At 40.7% G+C, this 24,890-nt stretch overlaps 1 protein-coding gene across 1 annotated transcript in view; it reads left to right on the top strand.

Moving 5' to 3' along the window:
• The first annotated feature begins 6,700 nt into the window (after nucleotides 1-6,700).
• The window catches only part of PCSK1 (proprotein convertase subtilisin/kexin type 1), a 44,764-nt gene continuing 26,574 nt past the window's right edge, over nucleotides 6,701-24,890 (top strand). The window contains exons 1-6 of the mRNA XM_048503424.1: nucleotides 6,701-7,666; nucleotides 10,704-10,808; nucleotides 12,951-13,061; nucleotides 16,250-16,396; nucleotides 17,112-17,188; nucleotides 24,284-24,372. Of these exons, the coding sequence (XP_048359381.1) occupies nucleotides 7,487-7,666; nucleotides 10,704-10,808; nucleotides 12,951-13,061; nucleotides 16,250-16,396; nucleotides 17,112-17,188; nucleotides 24,284-24,372 (709 nt within the window). The 5' untranslated portion in view covers nucleotides 6,701-7,486. The remainder of the gene's footprint in view (nucleotides 7,667-10,703; nucleotides 10,809-12,950; nucleotides 13,062-16,249; nucleotides 16,397-17,111; nucleotides 17,189-24,283; nucleotides 24,373-24,890) is intronic.

The raw sequence follows: 24,890 nt of genomic DNA, 5'->3' as shown, positions 1-24,890 counted from the left end.
CCCTCTAGTAGACTTGCAGGGTGTCAGCTTAAAAATACTGCTTATATGTCTTGTGTGTCTCCAAAACAACAAGAAAGCTAGCCGGAGCTGCCCCTTTGCTCACATGCCTACTTCTCGGAGAAAACTGAAGAGTAGCTTGCTGCCATATTGCCATCAAGCCTCCATTTTTGTTGGCTTTTCTCTTTTCCATTTCATCTTGAGTGCTTGAGTCTAGATTCTACCCACTGTTTGCATAAGGCCAAAAAGCAGATGTTCTAGCTATTTGCATCTCAAAGAACCTAGGGCTAGCAGATATTTCCAAATACTTTCAAATATGCCTATAATATTTCCAAAGAAAAGACAAGCTTCCCCCAATGTTGGGCAGACTATTATCTAGGACCCCCAAGCTTTAATCATGGTGTTTTTAATGCAAAGATCATTTCTGCCACTTAACAACTATACACTCATTAACATTTTCCAAAAAAAAATTCTTACTACAGACTGTCTCATTTTGGACTGCTTTCAGTTTTCTGCAACAAACCCCAGATGGATGAAGCAATTAAGATTGCCTGAATGTCTCCCCTCCATACCATATTTGGACATACATCTCCTACACACTTTTGACCTAGCTTGTGGTGTACCTACTAGCTCAACTTGTTCCTCCCCCTTTTTCCAATTCTATTCTGGAAAATTGAAAATAAATCTGTGTGGGTTCTCAAGCCTCTGGCTCTGTAACTGCAGCAAGAATCTTTCCTCTGATTCTTGGTTTCTCTCCTGTGTCTGGCAACAGAATCTTCCTGATTAGTACTCATGATGTGTACTCATGATCTTCCCACTTTTCAATTACAGTGATGTCTTCACTGCTCTTTTAGATCGGCCTTTTGCATAATTGACTGCACAGAAGTTTGGACTCCTTTGGTCTCTTTCTGTAACTTGCACAAATAGAAACATATAAGGCCCTCTCGTTCTGCCTCTTTGGTGTCTTGGCTTTTCATCATTAAGTAGCACTTGTTGCACAAAGCATGGGGTTTTTCAGAATGCCTGGCTTTTAATGTGGCAAAGTAGTGTTGAGTGTTATTGTTCTATGGCTTATATTATTGTGACTGAGTTTACTCATTGTTTGGAGTCAGCATCATTTCCCAGTGCCAGATCTGCTACTGTTGAAGAAGTCAAGAGTTGGGTTTTATACCCCGTTTTTCTGTACCTTTAAGGAGTTTCAAAGCAGCTTACATTCACCCACCCTTCCACTCCCCACAACAGACACATTGTTAGGTAGGTAGAGCTGAGAGAGTTCAAAGAGAACTGTAAATAGCCTGAGGTCACCCAGCAGGCTTCATGTGTAGGAGTGGGGGAACAAACCCAATTCACCAGAGTAGAGTCTGCTGTTCATGTGGAAGAGTAGCGAATCAAATCAGTTCTCCAGATTAGAGTCTGATACTCTTAACCACTACACCTGCTGAAAAGTGGTACCACATCCCTGGAGAGGCATTTGAAAGTCCAGAAAGCCAAGGAGAGAAGACACATGTGAGATCTGGCCCTCAGGAGATCTGAATGGTCAAATGATATAGTCAAGTTGGAGATGGAGGCTGACATGCTTCAGTTGTCAGGGCTAGGTGAGCAGGGTGGTGCTTAGAAATGTTATGAGGCTGGGGGTCCATGGGCAGAGCCTATGGAGGCTAATGAGGGTTTTTTCAGACCCCTCAGTCAGACACCAAAGAGGAAGATACAGAGTGATATTTCTAATAAGAATCTGTGGAAGCAATCAGGAGGGAGAAGGAGGGACTGGATTACTGAGAACCTCCTCCTTGCCCTGACTGAACCTCTGAAGTGTAGTCCCTTCTCAACTCAATAGGTCAGGAAAAGTAGAGGGATGACAGCAGCTACTCTAAAGCCCCACTTTTCTGGTTAACTACTTATATTATTCCACTAAATAAAACTATTCCTGATTTCAGTGTCCAGATTTTTTTGTATTTACTTCAAGGACTATGGAGAAGCTACCCCCATAGATTCTTTATGCTATTTGGGTGTGAACACTTAGATTAGGGACATTCCCTAAGGCAACTGACACATTCCCTGATCACACAAAATAATAATAGGATTGCTAATAAAATAAATATCAGGCACAATCCTGCTTAAACCCCGTAAGTCATGCAGTTAGTTGTGCTTAAGGTTCTTTTTTTTCTCGTAAATGTTTATTCCTCCACAGTAGAATGTGTGCAGCTGTAATACTACTGAGTATTTCACAGCATAAACAATTTTACCACTCAACATCAACTCAGCAGGAACAATATTTACTGAATGTTTAAGCCCTGTGCTCTTCTTGACCTAATGCAGCTGTGCGGCTTATTGTTTTAACTTTTAGTTATAAGTTGACATCAATAAAAGAAAGAGAAGAATATTTTATGCACCACAATGTATGAGGCATTTGTTTAAGTATATAATACTATCTTAGGATCAACTGCTTATTTTAATGACTATCTTAACAGTAATGCTAATTAAACCACAATAAAGAGAATATGCCTATCATAGGTGGATTCCGCATGGGCCAAAAACAGTGGTGTGAAAACGGTGTGAAAATGGTGTAAACTGTTTTACAATGTTTTAAACCATTTTCACACCATTTTTCACACCACTGTATTTGGCCCATGTGGAATCTGCCATAGATAAAAATAATTTTTAAAAAATTCTATGGGATTTTCAGGCTAGTTGTGTCAACAGTGAAAGCAAGAATTCAACCCGTTAGTTGTGCACTTAAGTCATCGCCTGTAAAATTGAACAGACAGTGCAAACCACATAGTCCAAGTTTCACTGGCTAGGAAAACCATTAAAAATATGATATTGTGTTTGGAGAGAAAACTGGAAGGAGCAAGTCATGATGGGGCAGGACTGGATACACCTTTACTGAGCCCTTATTTCATAATGTAGGCCACATGACTAGCTCTTGCAGGACTGAACACACCTTTACTGAGCTCTTTACTGGACACATCTTTACTGACTAGCTCTTGCTCCCCTGTTGAGGGCTAAAATGAATAGAGGCAGTGGAAACTATATCCTGTCAAATGCCTTAAGTACATAGTGAAGATCATTTAACAAAAGTTTTTTTAAGTTACCCAAGACATCAAAAGGTTTAAGTATCAAATCTAGGACTTTAAACAGTATGTGGAAATTGAATGGGATCCACTATAGATCTTCCTCCCCATTTGTTTGGAGTTCCTTCCAACCAGTTCCTTTCAACAGGTATGGTATAACATGTGTCATATGATGGTTATACATTTGCATCATTTCAGCATTGGATTGTTAGCTCTGGGAAAAATGCTTTGTTCTCTGAGTTCTTCCCTATCTTTCAGAGCACTCCTATTCAGACCAAAAAATAACATGCAGGCATGTCACATTTCAAAGCATTGTCATTAGTCATCAAAAATGCATATCCTGCTTTAATTTTAGAATAGGGTATGAGTTAGTTTTAAAGAATAAACAGTAGCCATATGTTCCTTTTGAATAGGTGACACCAGGAATCTACAAACAATTTTTAATGTAGTTGAGATTCATTACAGGAAAAAAATAAAAGACAAAATGTCTTGTCTGTGTACATATAAAAATGAATCTCTGTGAAATGAACCAAAATATACTATCCAATAAGGCAGTTCCTGACATGATGGCCGCTTGCTATTCATCTCTGCAGTGCTGAGAGATGGAGAGAATTCAGTCTAATTGATTCTGGAACATGAAACCCTGCACTGATTCACTGGGGAACTTTTGCCATCATCTTCATACCATTCCTGAACAATCCTGATAATGATTGCATGTTGGCTTATCCTGATCCTATATTACCAGATTATTGTGGCAAAATTCTTACTTCCTGTATATTTTATGTGTAACATTCCATTGCCATGAAAATAGGTCATTTCCTTTTACTCATTTAAATTCATTTTAAATTAAAATTGATTTTGAATTTTGGAGAATATTTTGAGTATGCAGTGTGTCCTAACTTCATTTGAATACACCTTTTACTGTAAGTGGTCTTTTTCATTGCAGGACCATAGAACTGATCTACAATATTTACTTTCATAACCACACAGTGAAATGTTACGGCCCCACTTCTGATTATTCTTAAACAAAATTAATTAACAAACATTAATTGTCATTTATCATTGTTTTTTAACCACCACCCCACATACATTCCAACTACCAGAAATGCAGATCCCCATCCCTATACAACCTTAAATATGTATTCAAAGGAAGAAGACCTACCTTATAACCTTTTAGCCACCTCAACAGCAAATATGTTTGCGAAAAATATGTAAAGTAATCAGAATTAAGGGATTTCATGCGCCATTAAAAGCACTGTATTCCTAGACCAGATGCATGAAGGTCTGATATCCCTTCCAACTTAATCATAAAACAGAATGAGGGAATGCTCAAAATGATTTTATTTGTCATATTTATAACTAACATTGTCCAATACAACTTACAGCAAAAGTAGAATGGATAAATACTATACAAAAATACAATGGGATGTCATAAGATCTGGGTTTGAGAGGAAATGATTAAAAGGAAATGGTTAAAAATGGAGAAAAGTATGCAAATAAAAATGAACAAGGTGAGGGAATGAAGCAATTTCAGGAAGATAGTGCTTGAAAGGGAAGGAGGGGTTCAGAAGAGAACAAAGATAGACACATCTGATAATGATGGAAAATAAACTACATGGCAGCCAATGTATATGAGTGTAAAGGAAAAACACACACATGGGAGTTTTATGAGAAACTTATTGGGAATTATTTCAGTGACTCAGGATAGCAGCTGGGGAATATAGCAGAAAGTGGGAGGAGGTGTGAGGCTGACATCAATGGACTTAGAAGGGTTTAACTCTGGTAAGGGTGGCACTGAAAAGGGATTCCTAAGGAAACATTAATCCTCAAGCTAAACAAAGCAGAAACTGCTCTTGACCTTCTCCTTTTCCCAGTGGGTGTAAACTTTCCCATCTTTGCACATGTGGTTATCTTTGGATCTCCCACCATCAACTGGCACAGGGGCTTCGATGCAACATCTGTGGGAGAACGGTTTGTGAAATCCATCTGGCAGATAGGGAGACCAATATGTCAAGAGGGTATGCAGACTGAAATCATGCTATTAACTTGCAAGCCTTGAACACTTAAAAGGCCATAGGAGTGTTGGCCAATGTGGAGTTTGGCTTGAGAAACAGATAAGGCACAGCTGAGAATATGGCTGTCATACCAAGACAATAATTTGCCTAAAACCAGATCTGACTTGTAGGAACATGGGGCTTAACTGAAGAGGAGACTGCTGCTAAGGCAATTTTGACTCTGATCATCTATATATATAAAAAGCTAACAGTGACTTTGTTAGTCACTCCCTAACGCTGAAACGGCTGGATGGATCGCCCCCAAATTTTCACATGACGTTCCTCCTTGTTGCGGGCAGGTAATCGGACCTTCAAATTGCTGAAAGTCCATACCTGAGCCAGGTAAAACGTCTTTTTCCTGGGGCACCAGGCCATGAAGCTGGCTGTGTTTAACTGTCACCCTTAGAGTGTTCGTGCAGCCTGTCTGTCTGTGGCCTGAGGGCTTAGAATGTCTGTGCAGATGGGCAGAGATGAACAGTGAAAACAGTAAATAGGTAATGCTGTTAGGTAATACGAGTGGAAGTGAAACACATATACATTTTGCCATGTGAGACGTCAGGTGGGGTTCCCCCCTACACACACATGCAGGTAACTTTCACTCTCTGTGCCTCATCCACTGCTACCACACAATACACATCCAGCTCATCCTCACACACCTCACTCTGCCCTCCCTCACATCCAACCACCACTTACCCACTTCCTCACCCATATTCGCCACAGCTCTCTTTTACTAAAAGCAAGCTGGAGTTTGCCTTTTTCTTCTAAGAAAATCCACAGGGTGGGGGCGAACCAACACTACTGGCTCAACTTCTTTTGCATTGGCCTTTGGAGAACCCAAGGGGAGCTGGCCTTGATCCTGGAGTGCCCTCACCACCCCTGCACTCCTTGCTGCCTGACTGGGATAGCACTCCTTGCCCCAGTTCCTGCTCTTTTACCCAAGCCAGGACTGTGCGTGTCAACCAGCCTCATGGAGAGCGGAATTTGCACTCTGGACAGTTCCGTTGTGGAATGGAAAGGGTTACCTTGTACTAAAAAAAACAAGACAGCACCATATAACAATGTGAATTGAAAAGGGAAAGAGGGATTCCATTTGACCACCCCAAAAGGCTATGCTGCGGATCATTGGACCTACATGGACATCTGTGTGGGTTGCGGACTGTGGTGAGAAGGACAATTGCCACAGCAACACGTGGCCGGGCCCCACTAGTTAAAAATAAAGTTCCTTCTTCCCTTCTTCCTTGTTAGTGCAGCCAAAGACTTTAAAGGAAGTTTCCAGAGGGGGGGGGGGATTTTGTGACTTAAAATATTTATCAAGTTAAATTATTGTAAGTAGTGAATTGCAACAGTTGTATGCATGTGTTGTTCTTCCACACTTCAGTCAGGCTTGGCTACACTTCCTTATTTTTCTTCATCTCTCCACTCGCCCCCCCCCCCTTTCTGGGATTGCCCTGGGAACAATCTTCGCCAATGAATGCCTGCATCTCTGCAGTGCAGCCTGGAGACTGTGTAAAACTGCATCCTACAGGTTTGAGTGACTGAGAAAACTGCCCCCTTCCATTTCACGCAAGGGAACGACCCCATCAGTTCTGTCAGAACTGCGACCCAGAGAAAAAAAAAGAAAGGGGGGTCCTGCTCCGTTGAATGACCCTGTTTACAAGCCGCCCATCAGCTAATTCGGTTACTATCAATGCCTTCGGCAGTTCGACCCAAAAAGCTTCAGAAGGAGGGAGACAGAAAACACCAGAAAAAGAAAGCCAGAGGAAAATGTTGATTTATATCTCGATCAATAGAAGAGCGATCATCGTTTGATAGGAATCGGCTGGCTTATCTGTAGGGAAGCCGGCGCTGGGCGGACTGTGGAGGCAGGGAGTCGGACGGCTCGGAGGGTTTTCACCATGGACAGCTCCTTGCGGGACTCACCCCCTCCGCTCTCCCTCTCCAAACGCCAGTCTTCCAGCTCGCCGCCCGTGCTAGCAAACGCCTCCTGCTCCTCCTCTCCCTTGGGAACGACCATCTCGCTCACAGTCCGGGAGATCTGACGTCAGAAATCGCTTTCGTCGGCTTGACGTGTAAACACTCATTTCCATTTTGGCTGTGGCGGGTTTGGGTTGTGTTCAAGCATGAGCCAGACCTAGAGAGACGATCTGCAAGCGCAGCAGCACAGCCACTTTCTTGGGCACTGCCTTGTTTTTGGTTTGTTTGGTTTTTCCCCCCCTTCGGCCGTCCACTTCGCTTCAAGAGAAGAGTCTTCAGCTCATATCTTTTTAACCCGATTTCACCGACTTTGATTTTGAAGCAGATTAATTCCCCCCCGCCCCTTCCCTCTTAATTTCTTCCTGCTTCTCTTTTGACTCTCCGGGTGCCATGGGAGAGAGACGGTGGGCAGAGCAATGCGTTGCTGCGGTTCTGCTGTGTTCCTGGAGTGTAGCTATTCTGGCCAAGGCAGAGAGGCAGTTTCTCAACGAATGGGCAGCAGAGATCCCAGGAGGTCCCGCGGCGGCAAAGGCCATTGCTGATGAGCTGAATTATGACTTCATGGGGCAGGTAAGACGCACCCGATCCCAACCTGCTAAGTTTATGGCTCCCACTTTCTCAAGGCGAACAGAGTGGGAACCAAGGCTTGATAGTTCCCTGTGCAATTAGAGACTTTAATGTAATTGACAATTAGCTACAATTGTGGACTTCGTGTAAACAGCCCTCTGTGTTAGACAGACTTTCGCAGACAGGCTTGCTTTCTATACGGTCCCTTTTAACTAACCTCAATTCATCCTCATGCTTTTTTAAAAAAAATAGTGGGAGTTCCTATCTCAGGGTGTCAAGTTATCTTTTGGTCACTACAATCTTTGGGGAAATTCCCAAGATTATTAGTGTCTCCTCCTTCTAGGTCTTCCTTTCAAAAGATTATTTGTTTGTTTTCCACTCCTCCAACATGGCAGTAGGAGAACCGAGGAATGGCTTAGTGGCAATAGCTAGAGGGCTATACACTTCAGTGGACTAAGCAATCATTTGCTCTCTCAGAGGCAATACCAAGTGCAGTGGAGTGGAATTAGCAGATGCTGGGAATTACAGTGTGAGGAACAGAGTGATGCTTACTAAGAAACCCTGCCAGGAATTCAACTTTGGTTTGCCTTAACCCCTGCAGCTCTAAGACTGGCACCACTGAACATTTAATGCCTCCAGCCAGGTTTCATTCTCAGCATCTCTTTGACTGGCCATGGCTCAGTTTGGGGAAGAGGAGAAGGCTGCTGTGTCAGGCCACAGTGCATTTTCTCCTCCATGTACTAACCAGAGACACCTGGGATTAGGGAAAAAGAATTCCCAGCTAGCTTCCAGGAAGGTATGAACTCCAGAATCCATTTAGAGCCAATTGTTAATTTGTCCCCTAGTGATATCTCTCTGGTCAAGAAGAATGGATTCATTTCCCCATCCAGGTCCTTTAATATTAGGGAAATATTTCTACCACTGGGAAAATGCCATGTGAAAGGCAACATGAGTCATCTGTACTAACTTAGATTTGGAGACGGACATCACACCTCTCCCAGAACTTCATACTGCTCCTTAGCATGGAGTTTCTCTCCATTTGCTACCTCCCTTTTCGGTTTGGTATGCCATGACGTCTGTGTTGTCAGGGATGAGTAATTTCATTTTATGTAATAGCATCACTGCAGCTTCTGTTATCTTGTAGATCCTACTAACTGTAACCTATATGTCAGCTGTTGACTTCTACCATGTTGAAACCAAACTCCTCTGGTTTGGTTTCTAAAGAAACATTTTAATATGTTCATAGTCCAAAGTCAGGTGCTGATACAGAGAATGGAGAAGGTGGAGATTAAAGTCCAATCTCTTTTATTACCTTCATTAGCAGCTGTTGGGCTAGCTCTGTTGTCAGTGCGGAAAGCAAATGTAACATTTTTTGTGGTAATGACTAATGGACAGATGCAATGAACTGCTGTACTGGAAAATAAGTGCGTAGGATCTGACTCACTACTGTGCCCTGTGTCACTGGGGTGGCAACATGACCTGACCTTGGAATGTTATAACAACATAGCAATGGATAATTGCAATATTGTGCTGGCAACAGCTAAGGTGGTTAGATGCAGATGTACCAGATTTATCATGAAGGGTAGAAATGAATGAAGAGAAGCAAGACAAGTCCAGGCACACCTGCCGTCCCATAGATTGTTTATTCCACCTATAACCCTATTGCCTGATACAGTTGCTGTGGCAACTGATACTTTAGTCCTTCTGTCTTGGTCAAGATATTCTGTCTATGTGAGAACCACTTCATGTCCCACAATTGATTTACACATTTCTATAGTGAGTTTTTTTAATGTACCAAATTAACCAATTAATATACATTGCAAAACCACCACTCAGGACAGAGGATAAGCTGGAACAGTGATCAACACGGTTCAACATGAGGACTTGTTTTCAGAGCCAGAGCTTCTGCCCCAATATCCTGGACACTGTAATGTAATAAGGACACCAATGTGTTTGAAGAAAAGAAAAATTAGAAGAGAGGCCTTGCTTGCAAGGGAGAAAGCATGATGGTACCTCTCATGCTCAAACCTAAGAATTAACAATACTACAGCATTGTTCAAGTTATAATGTGTCCACCTGTATACATTTACAATTAAATTGGAAATTACTGAAAGTTTGGACACTAAAAGATTATATTTTAACGAACTTGAATAGAAACATTGAGGTAGAACTTTAGAGAACCAAATTTGTACAATAGAATCTTATGGGTTCATTTACAGAGGGAACCAGAGTGTTTTCTGAAGAAAAGCTAACTCTAAAGAAACAGAAATTGCTTTCCCTTCTTTCTTTTCCTGTTCACTGTGGCATGTGCTTCTTCAGTAACAGAAATATGAAGAACAATCCATTGGTTATCAGAGTACCATTAAGAGACGAGAAATGAGAAGGCAGAATGGTATAGCCTGATCTCATCAGACCTTGGAATCATAAAACAGCTAAAAGGTGTGAAATTGAAAGTGAGCACACATTATCAGGTGTTTTTTTTTAAAAAAATAGTGCTGAATAATACCTAGGACTATATAATTAGCTATTGTCTGAATACAGTTCAAATAATGCAGTAAACAGGCAAACTCTCATTAATCATCATATACAATATGTAGATGACTGCATAGGGGGGTAGCACTACATAGAGCATAAGCTGGCTTGTGATTCCCTATGGCCTATTTCCACTAGAATAAATGTGGTGTGATGGCTACTGATAAATATTATTTACTTCACTTATACTCTGCCTTCCTTACTGAGACTCCAGGTAGATTACAGGATTAGAAAAACAATGTTTAGAAAGGCCAGTTATAATATACACAGCAAATAATGTATCAAAAGTAGATCACATTCCCAATGTCATCCATATTTCCAGCTACTTACTGCTTAACAAAATGTGTATTGGCAATGTTTAAAAAATAAATACATAAATGATCTCAAAAATATTATCAGAGTTTTGACTTCCTGTGCTTTTAGGCAAAATCAAATTTCCTTACTTGTACAACATTTCTGGTTGTCAATTGTTCTTTAGTGTTCATACTGGAAAATTCCTGTTTTACAGATTGGATCACTTGAAAACCATTACTTATTTAGACACAAAAGCCATTCTAAAAGGTCTCGAAGAAGTGCTGCTCACATGACGAAAAGACTCGCAGATGATCTTCGTGTAAGTGCTGAATGTACTCTTTCCCATAGTCGGTCTTCTAATATTCATTTCCAAAGTCAGAAAATTTCTTATCTATTCTCAAAATAAATAATCCACTTGTATATGAAATATGCAGCAGTGGAACTATATGGGATTCTGCTATGGTATCAGTTTCTACATTCTTCAATGGACCTTTAGTCTTGGTTTGTGGTGATTTCTGAATATAAAACCCAAAATATTAAAAAAAAATACCCTATTACACCCCCCACACACACACACACACACACTCACATACACACGTTTCAAAATTTGGTTCCTGAGTTTTATATAAAGTTTAACTCTAACCCTTATGATTTTGGAATAAGAAGACTTTAGTCTGTTGAAATTCCTATGGAACATTTTCTGTTATATAAACCATCACAAAAGTTTAGTCATGATTGCATATTTATTTAAGAAAAAAACGTAGCACTTTCAAATGTAACAGGTGACATTTCAAAAATAATTTCCAACTTGCATTTATATGCCACTGGTGATTCATATTAGTTCTTGAAAGACTGAATTGTAATTTCAAAATTAGGACGTACAGAAACAGAGCACTTCTATAATACTATGCAATTGTACAAGGCACTTGGCTCTAAAAGTCTACGTTAGATGAAGGGCAGCTTACTTCAAATGGATTAAATTACAATGTTTACGTGTGCAAAAGGAAACCTCTTGTTTTTTGGAGTGCAAAATGGATTGGGAATTAGACTTAAGAAGTGCCGTCCTAAACAGAGTTGCACAGTCACTTTAGGATGGAATTATAGTATAAAAATGTGATTCAATGCTTTTCAAAGAAATGTAACAGTGAAATATATCATTTAATAAATTCATGACCCCAGTGCTAACAGCAATAAGTGTTACTGAACAGGAAGATCCCTACTTTGCTGGAAGATTTTCATAAGTGACTTCTACAACTTGCTGCAGGAATTTTTAAACAAGACAGCAAATGTCTGTCAGATAATAGATATAAGGCATGATCTTATGATGGATATTCATTCAGTCTTGAATCTCGATGGGCATAAGTCATAATAAAAATCAATCATGTGCATGTTGCATCATCCTGGCTATTTCTGTGTTGTGTCCTGCCATTCTGGGGATATAATGTGTACCAGTGACTGCCATGTAGAAACTTTCCATCAACTGAGAGCTTCCACTCCAGCATCCAGTGTCGCTGGAGGCATGATCACTAGCTTGGGAATCACTGAGTGTTTCCTTGTGCTGAATTGATGTAGCACATGGCAGCCTAAAGACTATGAAAGTAAAGCTCTGATGACAATTGATGGTTTTATCAGAATTTGGTGGGTTGGAAGTTAAAGACTTCTTTCCAGAATTTGTTCTCACTATTCTGGCTAAATCCTCGAATGTGTGAAGTGAGGCATCGATGAGAACCCTGAAACTTCACAGGAACTTTTCCCCTTTCACTGTCAAGAAGCTGAAAGGTAAAATGCTTATAGGTGTGTGTAGAATACTTTTCTCTTACACAGTACCACACTTCCTGATTATTGGTCATAACTACTAGTTCAGAGGGTTTATCCTCAGGGAAGTTTGAGCAGTAGCATGCATCTTCTAAAAATAAACTCTGAATGTTAAGCCATACAGAGAGGGGAAAACTAGTAATATAAATAAAACTATTTCCAAATAAATTGGATGTTTCAGTTTCATACATAAATAGACACACTAAATTAATCTCTGTGTGATCTCACTATCATTAGGGTGATTTTCTATTATTAGTTATTACCTAATAGTAACAGTTTTCTTGTGGTGCCATTTGGAAGAACATATGGACTGTGAATAACTGCTACTGGTATGTCATTAGTGTGATAGTCATTGCTATAATTGTTTTCTGGTTCACACAGCAAATAGTGTTTTTATGTATATGAATGGGCTACAGAAGGGAGAGTTCTGAATGCAAGCACAATGTTTTGTGTGTACTCATAAAAATAAATGAGTCTAAAACAGCAACATGGGATAATTCACTATTGCTCAGCTAAGCCTACCACAAAGAAATATTGTGCAGCTAAAAATGCCACTTTGGGCTTCTTGGAGGAGGGTCCAATACAAAGGCAGTTTAAAAGCAGAAAAAAATGTATGTGATCTTTATATGTGGTAAATATATTTCAGGTATCTTGGGTGGAACAACAGTATGAAAAGAAGCGAAGTAAACGTTCAGTATTGAGAGTTTCAGCTGAAAATCTTTTTAATGACCCAATGTGGAATAAACAATGGTACCTGGTAAGAGCTTTCATTTATACAATGAGGATCCAAATTACATATCTTGTGGAATTTTGTTGTTGATGTTCTTTCAAAGGTTGTATACATATGAGGACCACTGCAGCCACCTTGGTTTTTTCTTTGTTCATTAAAATATTTATATTCTGCACTCTCAATAAAACATTCCTAAGGTGGCTTATAACATCGAACTAATAACATTGGGTTGAATCCAAGGTTCTGTTCCACTGGTATAAAGGCACTCAAGCCAATAGAACAGCACTTCACTTGATGATGAAGGGGGTGACTTTTGCCGATTTCTGTCTCTCACTCTATAAGGCCATTTCCCCTCCCCCCACACAAACATACACAGAGTTTGTGAGGACCCTTTGACCCCTCCCCAATTGAAAGTGACTTTACTGGCTGCAGTAGGGGAAATGGGGAAGTCCTGTTCACGTTCTTTACTTTATTTGCAGTACTTTGGACCCAATCCAGTATGCAGTAGTTAGTCTAGGAACTGGGAAAGCCTAGTTTGATTCCCAGCTGTGCCATGCACCCTTTCTGGGCAATCTTGGGCCAGTCTCGCACTTGCAGCCTAACCTACCTCACAGGCTTGATGTGATGATAAAATGGAGGAATGCGGAGTAATGTAAACCATTCAGGGGCCTCTTTGAGGAGTAAAATGAGATATCAATGAGGCAAATAAATAATAAAACTGATGCCATAAAATTAATAAAAGAAACAATACAGTTACCAGTAAAATGGCAGTTCAATGTAAAAAATGAAACAGCAACTAAAGAAGAAGAGTTTGGATTTATATCCCCCCTTTCTCTCACACAGGAGACTCAAAGGGGCTTACAATCTCCTTGCCCTTCCCCCCTCACAACAAACACCCTGTGAGGTAGGTGTGGCTGAGAGAGCTCCGAGAAGCTGTGACTAGCCCAAGGTCACCCAGCTGGCGTGTGTGGGAGTGCACAGGCTAATCTGAATTCCCCAGATAAGCCTCCACAGCTCAGGCGGCAGAGCTGGGAACCAAACCCGGTCCCTCCAGATTAGATACACGAGCTCTTAACCTCCTATGCCACTGCTGCTCCTAAAGCAGCTCCTAAAGCAGCAACTCTCTGTTTTAAACTGTTAAATAAATTAATAAAGCATTGGAAAAATCAATAATAAAAAGTTACTCTGCAAGAAGAATAAATCAGCTTCATTACTTAGCTAGGAATTAGTTGTGCATCCTGGCCAGGGCCTTCCATCTTGCCCTCTTCAGACCACTGAAGAAACTTGACAATCCCCAATATTGATCCCAGAAACACAAACACTTCATGCACAGTATATACCTCCAGGCAGATCATCTTCTCCTTAGGCCCTTGCTTCTAGGCGATAAAGTAAAGACTGTAGTCTGCAAGTGTTTTTGTAAAGTGTTTCTAAGTTTTGAAATTGGAAGGGTTCCACAAGTGTTAGAATTCTTTTCTTTTCCTGTCAAACTGACTACAAACATTTGCTTTTTCCACAGTTTCAGAAGTTCATACAACAGAGCTTTGAATTCCTAGAGTCACTTTGGGGGAGGGAGCCTTAGAAATATAAATAAATAAATAAATAAATGCCATTAAGGAGGCAATTACATGCACATTTACTTGAGAACAAGCCTCAGTACTTACTTCAACAAGTATAGGATGATGGCTTGGATCCAAAGAATTGCTTGCTCAAGAAGAGACTACATTATATTCCATACTATTTCACCTGATGTTCTTTGGATTCAAATTGATGAAGGCAAAGAAAACTTATATAAATATTGTGCATACAAAGAAACATGTGGTTCATGAGTATTAAGAGAGATTATTTTCATAAGGTAATATTCCAAATCCCTTAGGAGTCAAGACACTCTATTTTTCAAGTGACAAACTCTAAAAGAACAAAAATGAACGCTAACAACTAACTGTGATTCAGTGCTAATCTTTCACAACAAATTCACTGGTTTATTTCTAAAGCTACTAACTGGGTCCCAGTAGATCCTCTGACCATCACTGGAACAGTCACAATTTGCAAACATAGAATACTGAATTGCTATAGTTTTGTCTCCAGGATCTGAAGAAAGGCAAAGCCCTATGGACCGACTAGCTAAATCAAGTTCTGTGCATCTTACTGTATTCATCCTCAACACTGTAGCTGTTCCTAATCTCAGGAAAAGTTCTATGCCATGCCCATCTTAATATTTTCAGAAATAGTTAGGTCTTGTGAGAAGACATATAAGAGCATAAGAACACAAGAACAAGCCAGCTGGATCAGATCAGAGTCCATCTAGTCCAGCTCTCTGCTACTTGCAGTGGCCCACCAGGTGCCTTTGGGAGCTCACATGCAGGATATGAAAGCAATGGCCTTTTGCGGCTGTTGCTCCCGATCACCTGGTCTGTTAAGGCATTTGCGATCTCAGATCAAGGAGGATCAAGATTGGTAGCCATAAATTGACTTCTCCTCCATAAATCTGTTCAAGCCCCTTTTAAAGCTATCCAGGTTAGTGGCCATCACTACCTCCTGTGGCAGCATATTCCAAACACCAATCACACGTTGCATGAAGAAGTGTTTCCTTTTATTAGTCCTAATTCTTCCCCCCAGCATTTTCAATGAATGCCCCCTGGTTCTAGTATTGTGAGAAAGAGAAAAATTTCTCTCTGTCAACATTTTCTACCCCATGCATAATTTTATAGACTTCAATCATATCCCCCCTCAGCTGTCTCCTCTACAAACTAAAGAGTCCCAAACGCTGCAGCCTCTCCTCATAGGGAAGGTGCTACAATCCCTCATATACTCCACATCTTGCATATAAATGCCTCCAAATTAACTAGTGTCTTTTTCTGTCAAATGGTATAGGATCATGGCTTGCAAAGCTGCGTTATAATAGTTGCAATGACCCATTCCTAGCTTTTATTTGATGACACAATAGCAGCATAAGAAAATGCCAATTAATACAGCCAAAGCAATGACTGAAGGGATCCAGGAAAAGTTTGGTACAGTCACCATTGCAAACTCCTGTTTTCTATAGCACAAGGTGATCCAAAATGAACTCTGTGGCACAACAAAAACTGTGTTGAGTTTCTAGCCAGGCACATGGTATGTGAAATGTGAAATGTGAAATGAGTATGTGAAATGATTTGATTTTCTTCATAACTGTGATATGAATATGTACATTTCTTATTATATTTTATTTTTCCTAGCAAGACACAAGAATGTCTCCATCTTTGCCAAAACTGGATCTTCATGTCCTTCCTGTGTGGCAAAAAGGACTCACTGGCAAAGGGGTTGTTATAACAGTTCTTGATGATGGTTTGGAGTGGAATCACACAGACATTTATAATAATTATGTAAGTATATAATTTTTATGTAAGTTTACAATAATTATGTAAATTTAATATCTAAGGAGCAAACAAATAGTTAGCATTGGGTCTTGGATGTGGAAACCTGCACAGCTGGGATTCTTCATGTCTGTATCTGTCAGCGTAATTTGCCTAATTTGGCTGTTATAAGGGTGTGTGTGTGTGTAAAGTGTTGTCAAGTTGCAGCCAATTTATTACAACCCCATATAGTTCTCAAGGCAAGAGACTAACAGAGGTGGCTTTTATTTATTTATTTATTTATTTATTTATTTTTTAAGCTTTTATACCGCCCCATCCCCGGAGGGCTCTGTTGTGGCTTGCCATTGCCACAGCAACCCTAGCATTCTTTAGTGGTCTCCTATCAAATTACTAATCGGAGCTGATTCTGCCTGGCTTCCGAGATCTGATGAGATCAGGCTAGCCTGGACCATCCAGGTCAGGATGCTGTGAGGATACAAATGAGATAATCCCATGGATGCCTCCCTGAAATTTCTGGTGTAATTTAAAAGTCATAGTTCAATAAAACATAATAATTTCTGTATTTTAAAGAAAATTATATCCCTGGGCACAAAACAAATCTCAAAAATGGTAAATATTTTGGTAGCACCTACCATAACTTATCATATCTTCCTGCCACAGCATCTTGGATTATGGACTTCTGGGTAGTCTTTTAATCCAGTCTTTTGTTTTCTTTTAAAATTAGGATCCTGAGGCAAGTTATGATTTCAATGACAATGATCATGATCCATTTCCCAGATACAATCCAACAAATGAAAACAAGTGAGTAATGACTTATCATCACACCCATCAATAATTTCTGTTCATCATATTTGGAAAGTTTGTTTTAAAGATTGTTCCTTAGATAATTGTTAGGAACATTTACTGGTGCTGAAGACCAAAAACACCTTACCTGGGGATGTCCCATTGAATAAAATGGAGCTTTCTTCTGATTAGACATGCTTGAGATTGCTCTCTGGGTCTTTAATGGGTATCATGGGCTACAGCAACAGCCAAACAACAATTAACTTAACTCACAGGTTTTTAAACTACAGAAGGTGGTTCTTATGGACCTTACCATCCTTTGCTCACATATTATTGTGTGGCTCATTCACATCGCCTGTCTGATATGCTAGAATATGGTCTAAGAGGATTTGCATTGCAATTGGTTTTATGCTGAGCTAGACATGTGATAGCATACCCACTCAAATACAAATATCACTTGCAGAGCCACACAAATCTACATTTAGATGTTTTGCAGTTATGTAGTAATGGGCAGCTTCAGCTAGTTTCATTTTGACTGGATAAATGTGTGTTCAAGATACACCAAAGATATACATTTCTAGATACCATAAAATGACTGTGCCATGGTACTTTCTGTCATGATACCAAAGAGAAGAGAGATAACCTTGGATTGAAGCTTGAGTGGTGCCGGTGCCGCATATCTGGTACAAGATGTAAGTGTTATACCAGCTTGAAACAGGGATCACAATAATATTAAGAATTGATGTAAATAAAGATTTGATCAAGGAGCAATGTAGCATAGTGATTAAGTGCTTGCACTGCCACTCACATGGTCAGGAGTTTGAGCCCCCTGTGGGTCAGATATCCTGGCAGCTGGCTCATGGTCAACTCAGCCATCCATCCATTTCTAAGACAGTAAAATCAGGGGGTAAAGAAAAGCCAAGGAAAGCAATGGTAAATTACCCCACAAAAACAGCTTGCCTATAAAATCACTGCTTGCAGTGGTACCCCAGGGTCATATATGACTGAAGGGGAGACTTTACCTTTTAAATATTTGCTCAGACAGTCCAACACAATCACATTTGATTTTGCAAGAGGGAACTTAATTAAAATGATGGAATTCATTAAAAGGAAAAGAAAGTAGAGTCAGATCCTTTGATGGCAGAAAGTGCCATCAAGTCACTTCTGACTTATGGAAACCCTGTTGGGTTTTCAAGGCAAGAGGCATTAGGAAATGATTTGCCATTGCCTGCCTTCTCATGGACTGAGAGGGTTCTCAGGGTTCATGTTGAGGAGTGGAGAACTGTACCTAGTTCTCCAGATTAGAGTCTCCCAGTCTTAACCATTACACCATTAATAATCAAAAGTTATTTAAATCTATAATAATAGAAGATCATACAGATACCACCAAATCTAATATCATACAGATGCTACCAAATCTAGTAAACATGGCACCATATCTAAGAGGATGCAAACATGATTTATGAGCAAAGTCAAGAAAACCATAAATGGCAAGAAGGCTTTCTCTAAAGAAGTGGAAATTTCACAAAGTAAACAAGAAAGAATACAGACTGTGGCAAAACAAATTACTGCAAGGCAGGCAGAAGGAACAGAAATTTCATTAAATACTTTGGAGGCAGGAAACTGGCAAAGGAGACAGTGGACCCATTGGATGATAAGGGAGTGAAAGGATTGCTAAAGAAAGGGAGATTTCAGCAAAACTGAATAAGAGTGAATGTACAGTTTACAAACAGAAGACACTATATAGTGAAATACTTCAGGAATCTATATCAGGACTGGTTCTATTAAAATTATCTGGAATTAAGGATAAGCAATGAAGTGGCCAAGTTTGCAAATTATGCAATTTTTTTTAGGATAGTGAAGCCCAATCAGCTTGTGAAGAGTTCCAAAAGGATCTCTACAAACTGGGTGAGTGGGCAGTGTGGCAAATAAGGTTGGATGTAAGTATAAAAATGCATATAGGGGAGAATCCTAACTTTTCATAAATGATGGTGGGGCCTGAAACAATGGAGATTGACCAGGAACAAGTTATTGAGGCTGTGATGGATATAGATAAATGAAGATGACTCCATGTGCCACAATCATGAAAAAAGCAAATTTTGTGCTAAGGATTATTAGGAGAGTAACTGAAAACAAAATAGCCAGTACTGTAATGGCTGTCTATAGGTCTGTGGTGCAGCTACATTGGAATGCTGCATACAGTTCTGGTCACTATATTTCACAAAGGGATATTATGGAGTTGAAAAGGGTGAAACAAGGACAATGAAAAAGAGTTGGAGCAACTTCTCTTTGGTGAAAGGCTAAGAAGTTACAGTTCACAGAAAAGACAACTAAGGGATGACATAATAGAGATTTATAAAATAACGTGAAAAATGAGAATAAAGCAATTTTTTCTCTTTCCTAAAATACTAGAATAAGGGACCCCAACTCTTTTCAGACTGTGGAAACCTTTGGAATTTTGAGAGTGGGTTGTGAGCACCACTTCAAAATGACTGCTGTAGGAGTCACACCAAACCCAAAATGACTCTCCCAAAATGTGGGAGAAAACCAAACACCTCTCTCCTTGCTTTACAAAAGAATTGCATGACAACATTACTGAACACATGAATCTGCCTCATTGAAGATGTTGATCTATCTTATTTAGAACTGTCTGTAATTTGATTGGAAGCATGATCCATCTACCAGGAAGCTAGCAAGCTTGGAGAAGAAAGAAAACATGAGTGGGGGTGGAGATGGAACCACACAGTGATTAAAGAAAGCTGGGTGTTTACCAGTCATGTTAATCCTTCAATGGCTGAAGAGCTCTCGAAAACCCATTTGTTAGAAGATGGCTAGTAACAACTCCTGCCTTATAATGGCTCTGCCTACTTTCTGAACAGCTTAGTGGGCACTAGAGGAGGTACTGGTAGGCACCATGGTGTCCATGGATGTCATATTGGGCACCCCTATCCTGGAATTGGAGGCACCTAATCAAAGTGACAGACAGTAGAATCAGGGCAGGATAAACAAGAGCAAGTACTTCTTAGTAAATAATTAACTTGTAGGATTCAGTACTACACAATGTTGATATGGCTACTGTCTTGGTCTGATCCATCATGGCACCTCTTGTGACAGCTTTAGAATGCAACCAGGTGCAACTGGAACCAACTGTAGCCCTGGTCACAAGCTATCTATATATATAAAAAACAAACAGTGACTTTGTTAGTCACTCCCTAACGCCAAAACGGCTGGATGGATCGCCCCCAAATTTTCACATGACGTTCCTCCCTGTTGCGGGCAGGTAATCGGACCTTCAAATTGCTGAAAGTCCATACCTGAGCCAGGTAAAATGTTTTTTTCCTGGCGCACCAGGCCATGAAGCTGGCTGTGTTTAACTGTCACCCTTAGAATGTTCGTGCAGCCTGTCTGTCTGTGGCCTGAGGGCTTAGAATGTTAGTGCAGATGGGCAGAGAGGAGCAGTGAAAACAGTAAATAGGTAATACTGTTAGGTAATACGAGTGGAAGTGAAACACATACACACTTTGACGTGTGAGATGTCAGGTGGGGTTCCCCCCTACACACACATGCAGGTAACTTTCACTCTCTGTGCCTCATCCACTGCTACCACACAACACACATCCAGCTCATCCTCACACACCTCACTCTGCCCTCCCTCACATCCAACCACCACTTACCCACTTCCTCACCCTTATTCACCACAGCTCTCTTTTACTAAAAGCGAGCTGGAGTTTGCCTTTTTCTTCTATTCTAAGAAAATCCCACTTGGGGTGAGGGCCGAACCAACGAGTTACTGGCTCTACTTCTTTTGCACATGGCCCTTTAAGAACCCAGAGGAGCTGGCCTGCGATCCCAGGCACACCTCCACCACCCTGCCTCTGCTGCCCTGACTGGGATAGCCTCCTTGCCTCTGGCCAGTTCTGTCTTACCCAAGCCAGGACTGTGCGTGTCAACTCCAGCCTCATGGAGAGGCGGGATTACAGCACTCCTGGACCCCAGTTCCGTTGTGGAATGGGGAAAGGGTTACACCTTGTTACTAAAAAAACAAGACACCCACCATATAACATGATGTGAATTGAAAAGGGAAAGAGAGGGATTCCATTTGACCACCCCAAAAGGCTATGCTGGGGATCATTGGACCTGCATAGACATCTGTGTGGAGTTACCCAGACTGTGATGAGAAGGACAATTGCCACAGCAACGCAGTGGCATTGGCAGACCCGCTAATGTAATGAATACATGAGTATTCTGTGTACAGTATGCACTTTGTATTGTCGAAGGCTTTCACGGCCAGAATCACTTGGGTGCTGTGTGGTTTCCGGGCTGTATGGCCATGTTCTAGCAGCATTCTCTCCTGACGTTTCGCCTGCATCTGTGGCTGGATCCTCTGAAGATGCCAGCCACAGAATTGCAAGCTTGAGGAGAAAATCACTACTAGAAGGCCTCCCTTAAACCAATCCTAAGTCTTCTACTTTGTTTTTCTTTATGATTCTGAGTAAATCTCAAGTTACATTCAATGCATGTCAGGGTGTGATTGAAATTATAAAGTGAACACATGTTGATTCTTTCTGACAGACATACAAACACATGCAGGGTGTACATGTATTCATTGTCATATGTGCACAGTGCTTGTATCTTGGAATAATGGAAGTCATACCAGTAAACTTATACACACATCCAGGTGCACAACAGACTGATGAGGGGCCTAGACTTCACAGTGTCTCATATATCTATTCCTCTCCTAATTATTTCAATTTTTCCTTTTGATATTTGGCTATCTTTTCACATTTTCTTCTGATAATTCAATCTTAGTAACTTCTTGTGATGATTTCATAGATCAGGTTTGCTCATAAATGGCTTTCAAGCAATTGCCACATTTGGGATACAGAATAATTTTTTCTCCAACTTGCATCTTTGAGCATTTGGTAGAATAGCATATGGCTTGCAGATCTTGTGTGAGTTACATGGAGCTAATATCTATATTCAGGCCTGGCAGTGTATCTGTTTTCTGTTTGAGGTACATTTTAGTCTAGTTTGCGGTGGTTGGCCTGTATGGGGTTGATAGATATATTATCCTAAGTTAGGAAGAAAAGATAGATGATGGCCTTTCAGTTCCTTCCAGCTCCATGATTTTAAGTTTGTACAATAAATAGTATCATTGCATGGTTATAGCTTCATTATAAACATTGTGGCCCTTCTGCCTTACATGGCTTTAGGCAGCACAGTCCCAACCCTAGGCACAAAGTCCGCTGGGCACCCAACCCTGCTACTCTCCAGCTGAAGGGAGAAGTTAAGCTCATGATTGGCTAACAGCCAAACATCCACAGCACTCTACCCAGATGCTTAGGACCATCTTTATATGTAGGCTACTGCTGCTATGACAAGTGACCTGTATCTATTTATGTCACACTGGGGTACCCTTTTCTGGGAAACAATGCAGCCTGATATTCAGTACAGATATTACCAATGACATACTAAGTGAGGATTGCCTCCAATGCAAATGTTGCTAGAAGGTGTGGCCACTATTGATTGTCACAGGGCAGTCTTCTTGACAAAAATCCCTGTGGGTCATCTGCAATGTTCCATTCTCCTGCTGAGATTTCTCTCTCCCTCACTGAACCAAGCCTTTTATCCCACTCCCAACATTTTTTTATCACTTTGGGGGTGGAGTGATTTACTACTAGGAATTCTTCCCAGGGTGCAGTGTCAACCATCAGCGCCCCTTGTCTGTTCTGCTACAGACTTTTACTAGTTTTATACCACTGCAGTTGTCATGCCCAAAGTAATCTTACAGATTTCTGAACTGATACTGGTGAAAATCTTCCTTTAGAGAAACTTAGCCAACTCACAGTTCCCATATAAAATGGATATGGTCATTCAAACAGTTTAAGAGCCCCAGGGGATCCACTTCTGGGAGAGGCATTCCAGCGCACCAGCAGATGTGCCCTCCCTGGGCCACTTACCCTGGTGGAGAAGCGATCCCACCATATGGCCGCCACCCCTCCCCCCTCAGTGCTGGAACATATCCCAGCCACCAACAGGACAGAGGGGATGGGGTGTGGCCAGGAAAGGAGCCAATTAGTTGGCTCCCTCCCGGCCTTTCCGGCATTACACTGTGGCCCATTGAGGGTTTCCAGCAGCAGGGAGGCTGTTGCACATTGGATCAGGTGGCCGGGCGCAGCTGCGGCACTGTAGCCAGGTGCCTGGCTTGTGGATGGTGTTGCCCCCTGTTATATAGATATGCCCTGGGTGGTTCAATCTGTGAGTCTAAAATGGCAACAATAACTTGCACCTGCTTTTTCTTCAAATTGCGATACCCAGTCCTTTCTGCAACCTGCCCAATGAAGTACAACCTTTATCGTCATATTGAAAATGCTTTTTGTGTTAGCTTGAGAAGGCAAGTGAAAGGAGAAGAGGATTAGCTCATTTCAAATGTGTATTCCAGAACAAGTAGGTGTTCTGAGCCAATTAGAATGTTGCTATTGGTAATGACACAATAAGAAATGTATGCTATGGTTCACCAGCATCTATCAAGCAAAATGATATTTAATGCACTTTGTTGATTCTGTTATAACTGAAATAATATCACTAGAGTGGATGTTGTAAAGGGATAAATGTTTCTGCACTTTTGAAAAAAAAACATCTCTCTGAGCTGCAGCAGTTATTAGCAATAAGAGGCCATTATCTTCAGATTCAAATGGCATTATCTTTAGAATCTACCATCACAGCATACATATCTATTCTTTATTAATATGTAAATGTAATTCAGACCAGCAACATTCAGTGGTTCCACTGCATACGACGGCAGCTTTTTTCATAAGGATCCACGATTTGGAAATCCCAAAATAATGAATAATAATGTTCATTTAAACTCTGTCATCTGTTTACATGGTCACTGAAAATATGTGCTTCAAATAAATTGCATGCTTTATTCTAAAGGTGCGTTTTTGTCATTCTCTTCAGAAATTTGAGTTTAATGACGCTGGTTTGCGCTGTGCAAGCATTGCAAACTGATCCCTGCAGGGTTCATCACAATCTAGTATGTTCAAGTGAATGTTCTTCATTAAACAACAGTATTTGTGGATGATCTGTGTTGGGTTGGTGATTTTGTTGCAGACATGGAACACGATGTGCAGGAGAGATTGCCATGCAAGCCAACAATTTAAAATGTGGAGTTGGAGTTGCATACAATTCCAAAGTTGGGGGTAAGAAAAACAAGCAATATTTTGATTTTTAATAACAATAATTGCTACATATGTAGCACTTTTAGCATCCAAGGTGCTTTACATAAATGATCTCTCTGTAATTCCTTCAACACCCCTGTAAAAAAAGGCCAGTATGATTGTCCCTATATTGCAGATGGAGGAGGGTTGAGAAAGAGCAGCTCCCTCAAACCCATCTAGTGAGTTCATGGCAGAGGTAAGATTGTAGCTTAGCCTGTTAGGCAGTAGGCTAATAGAGTTTTCCCTTTGTCTAAAGTGCTTCTGGCTGTCCTGAACAAGACAGCCCAAAACTGAGCAACCTGATTAGGAGTAGGGTTGCCAATTCTGGATTTGGAATTACCCGGAGATTTGTGGGTATAGCCTGAGAGAGCGTGGTTTGGAGTGGGGAGGAACCTTGATAGCACACGATACCTTCCAAAGCAGCCACTTTCTCCAGGAGAAGTGGAATAAATGTTTTAAATAAATAAATGATAGATTCGTATTTTGTGAAGTCTGAAGAT

The sequence above is a fragment of the Sphaerodactylus townsendi genome, linkage group LG07, assembly GCF_021028975.2.
Source record: "Sphaerodactylus townsendi isolate TG3544 linkage group LG07, MPM_Stown_v2.3, whole genome shotgun sequence".
Classification (NCBI taxonomy): domain Eukaryota; kingdom Metazoa; phylum Chordata; class Lepidosauria; order Squamata; family Sphaerodactylidae; genus Sphaerodactylus; species Sphaerodactylus townsendi.
The sequence above is the reverse complement of the archived record's forward strand: the minus strand, read 5'-3'. Positions and strand labels throughout refer to the sequence as shown.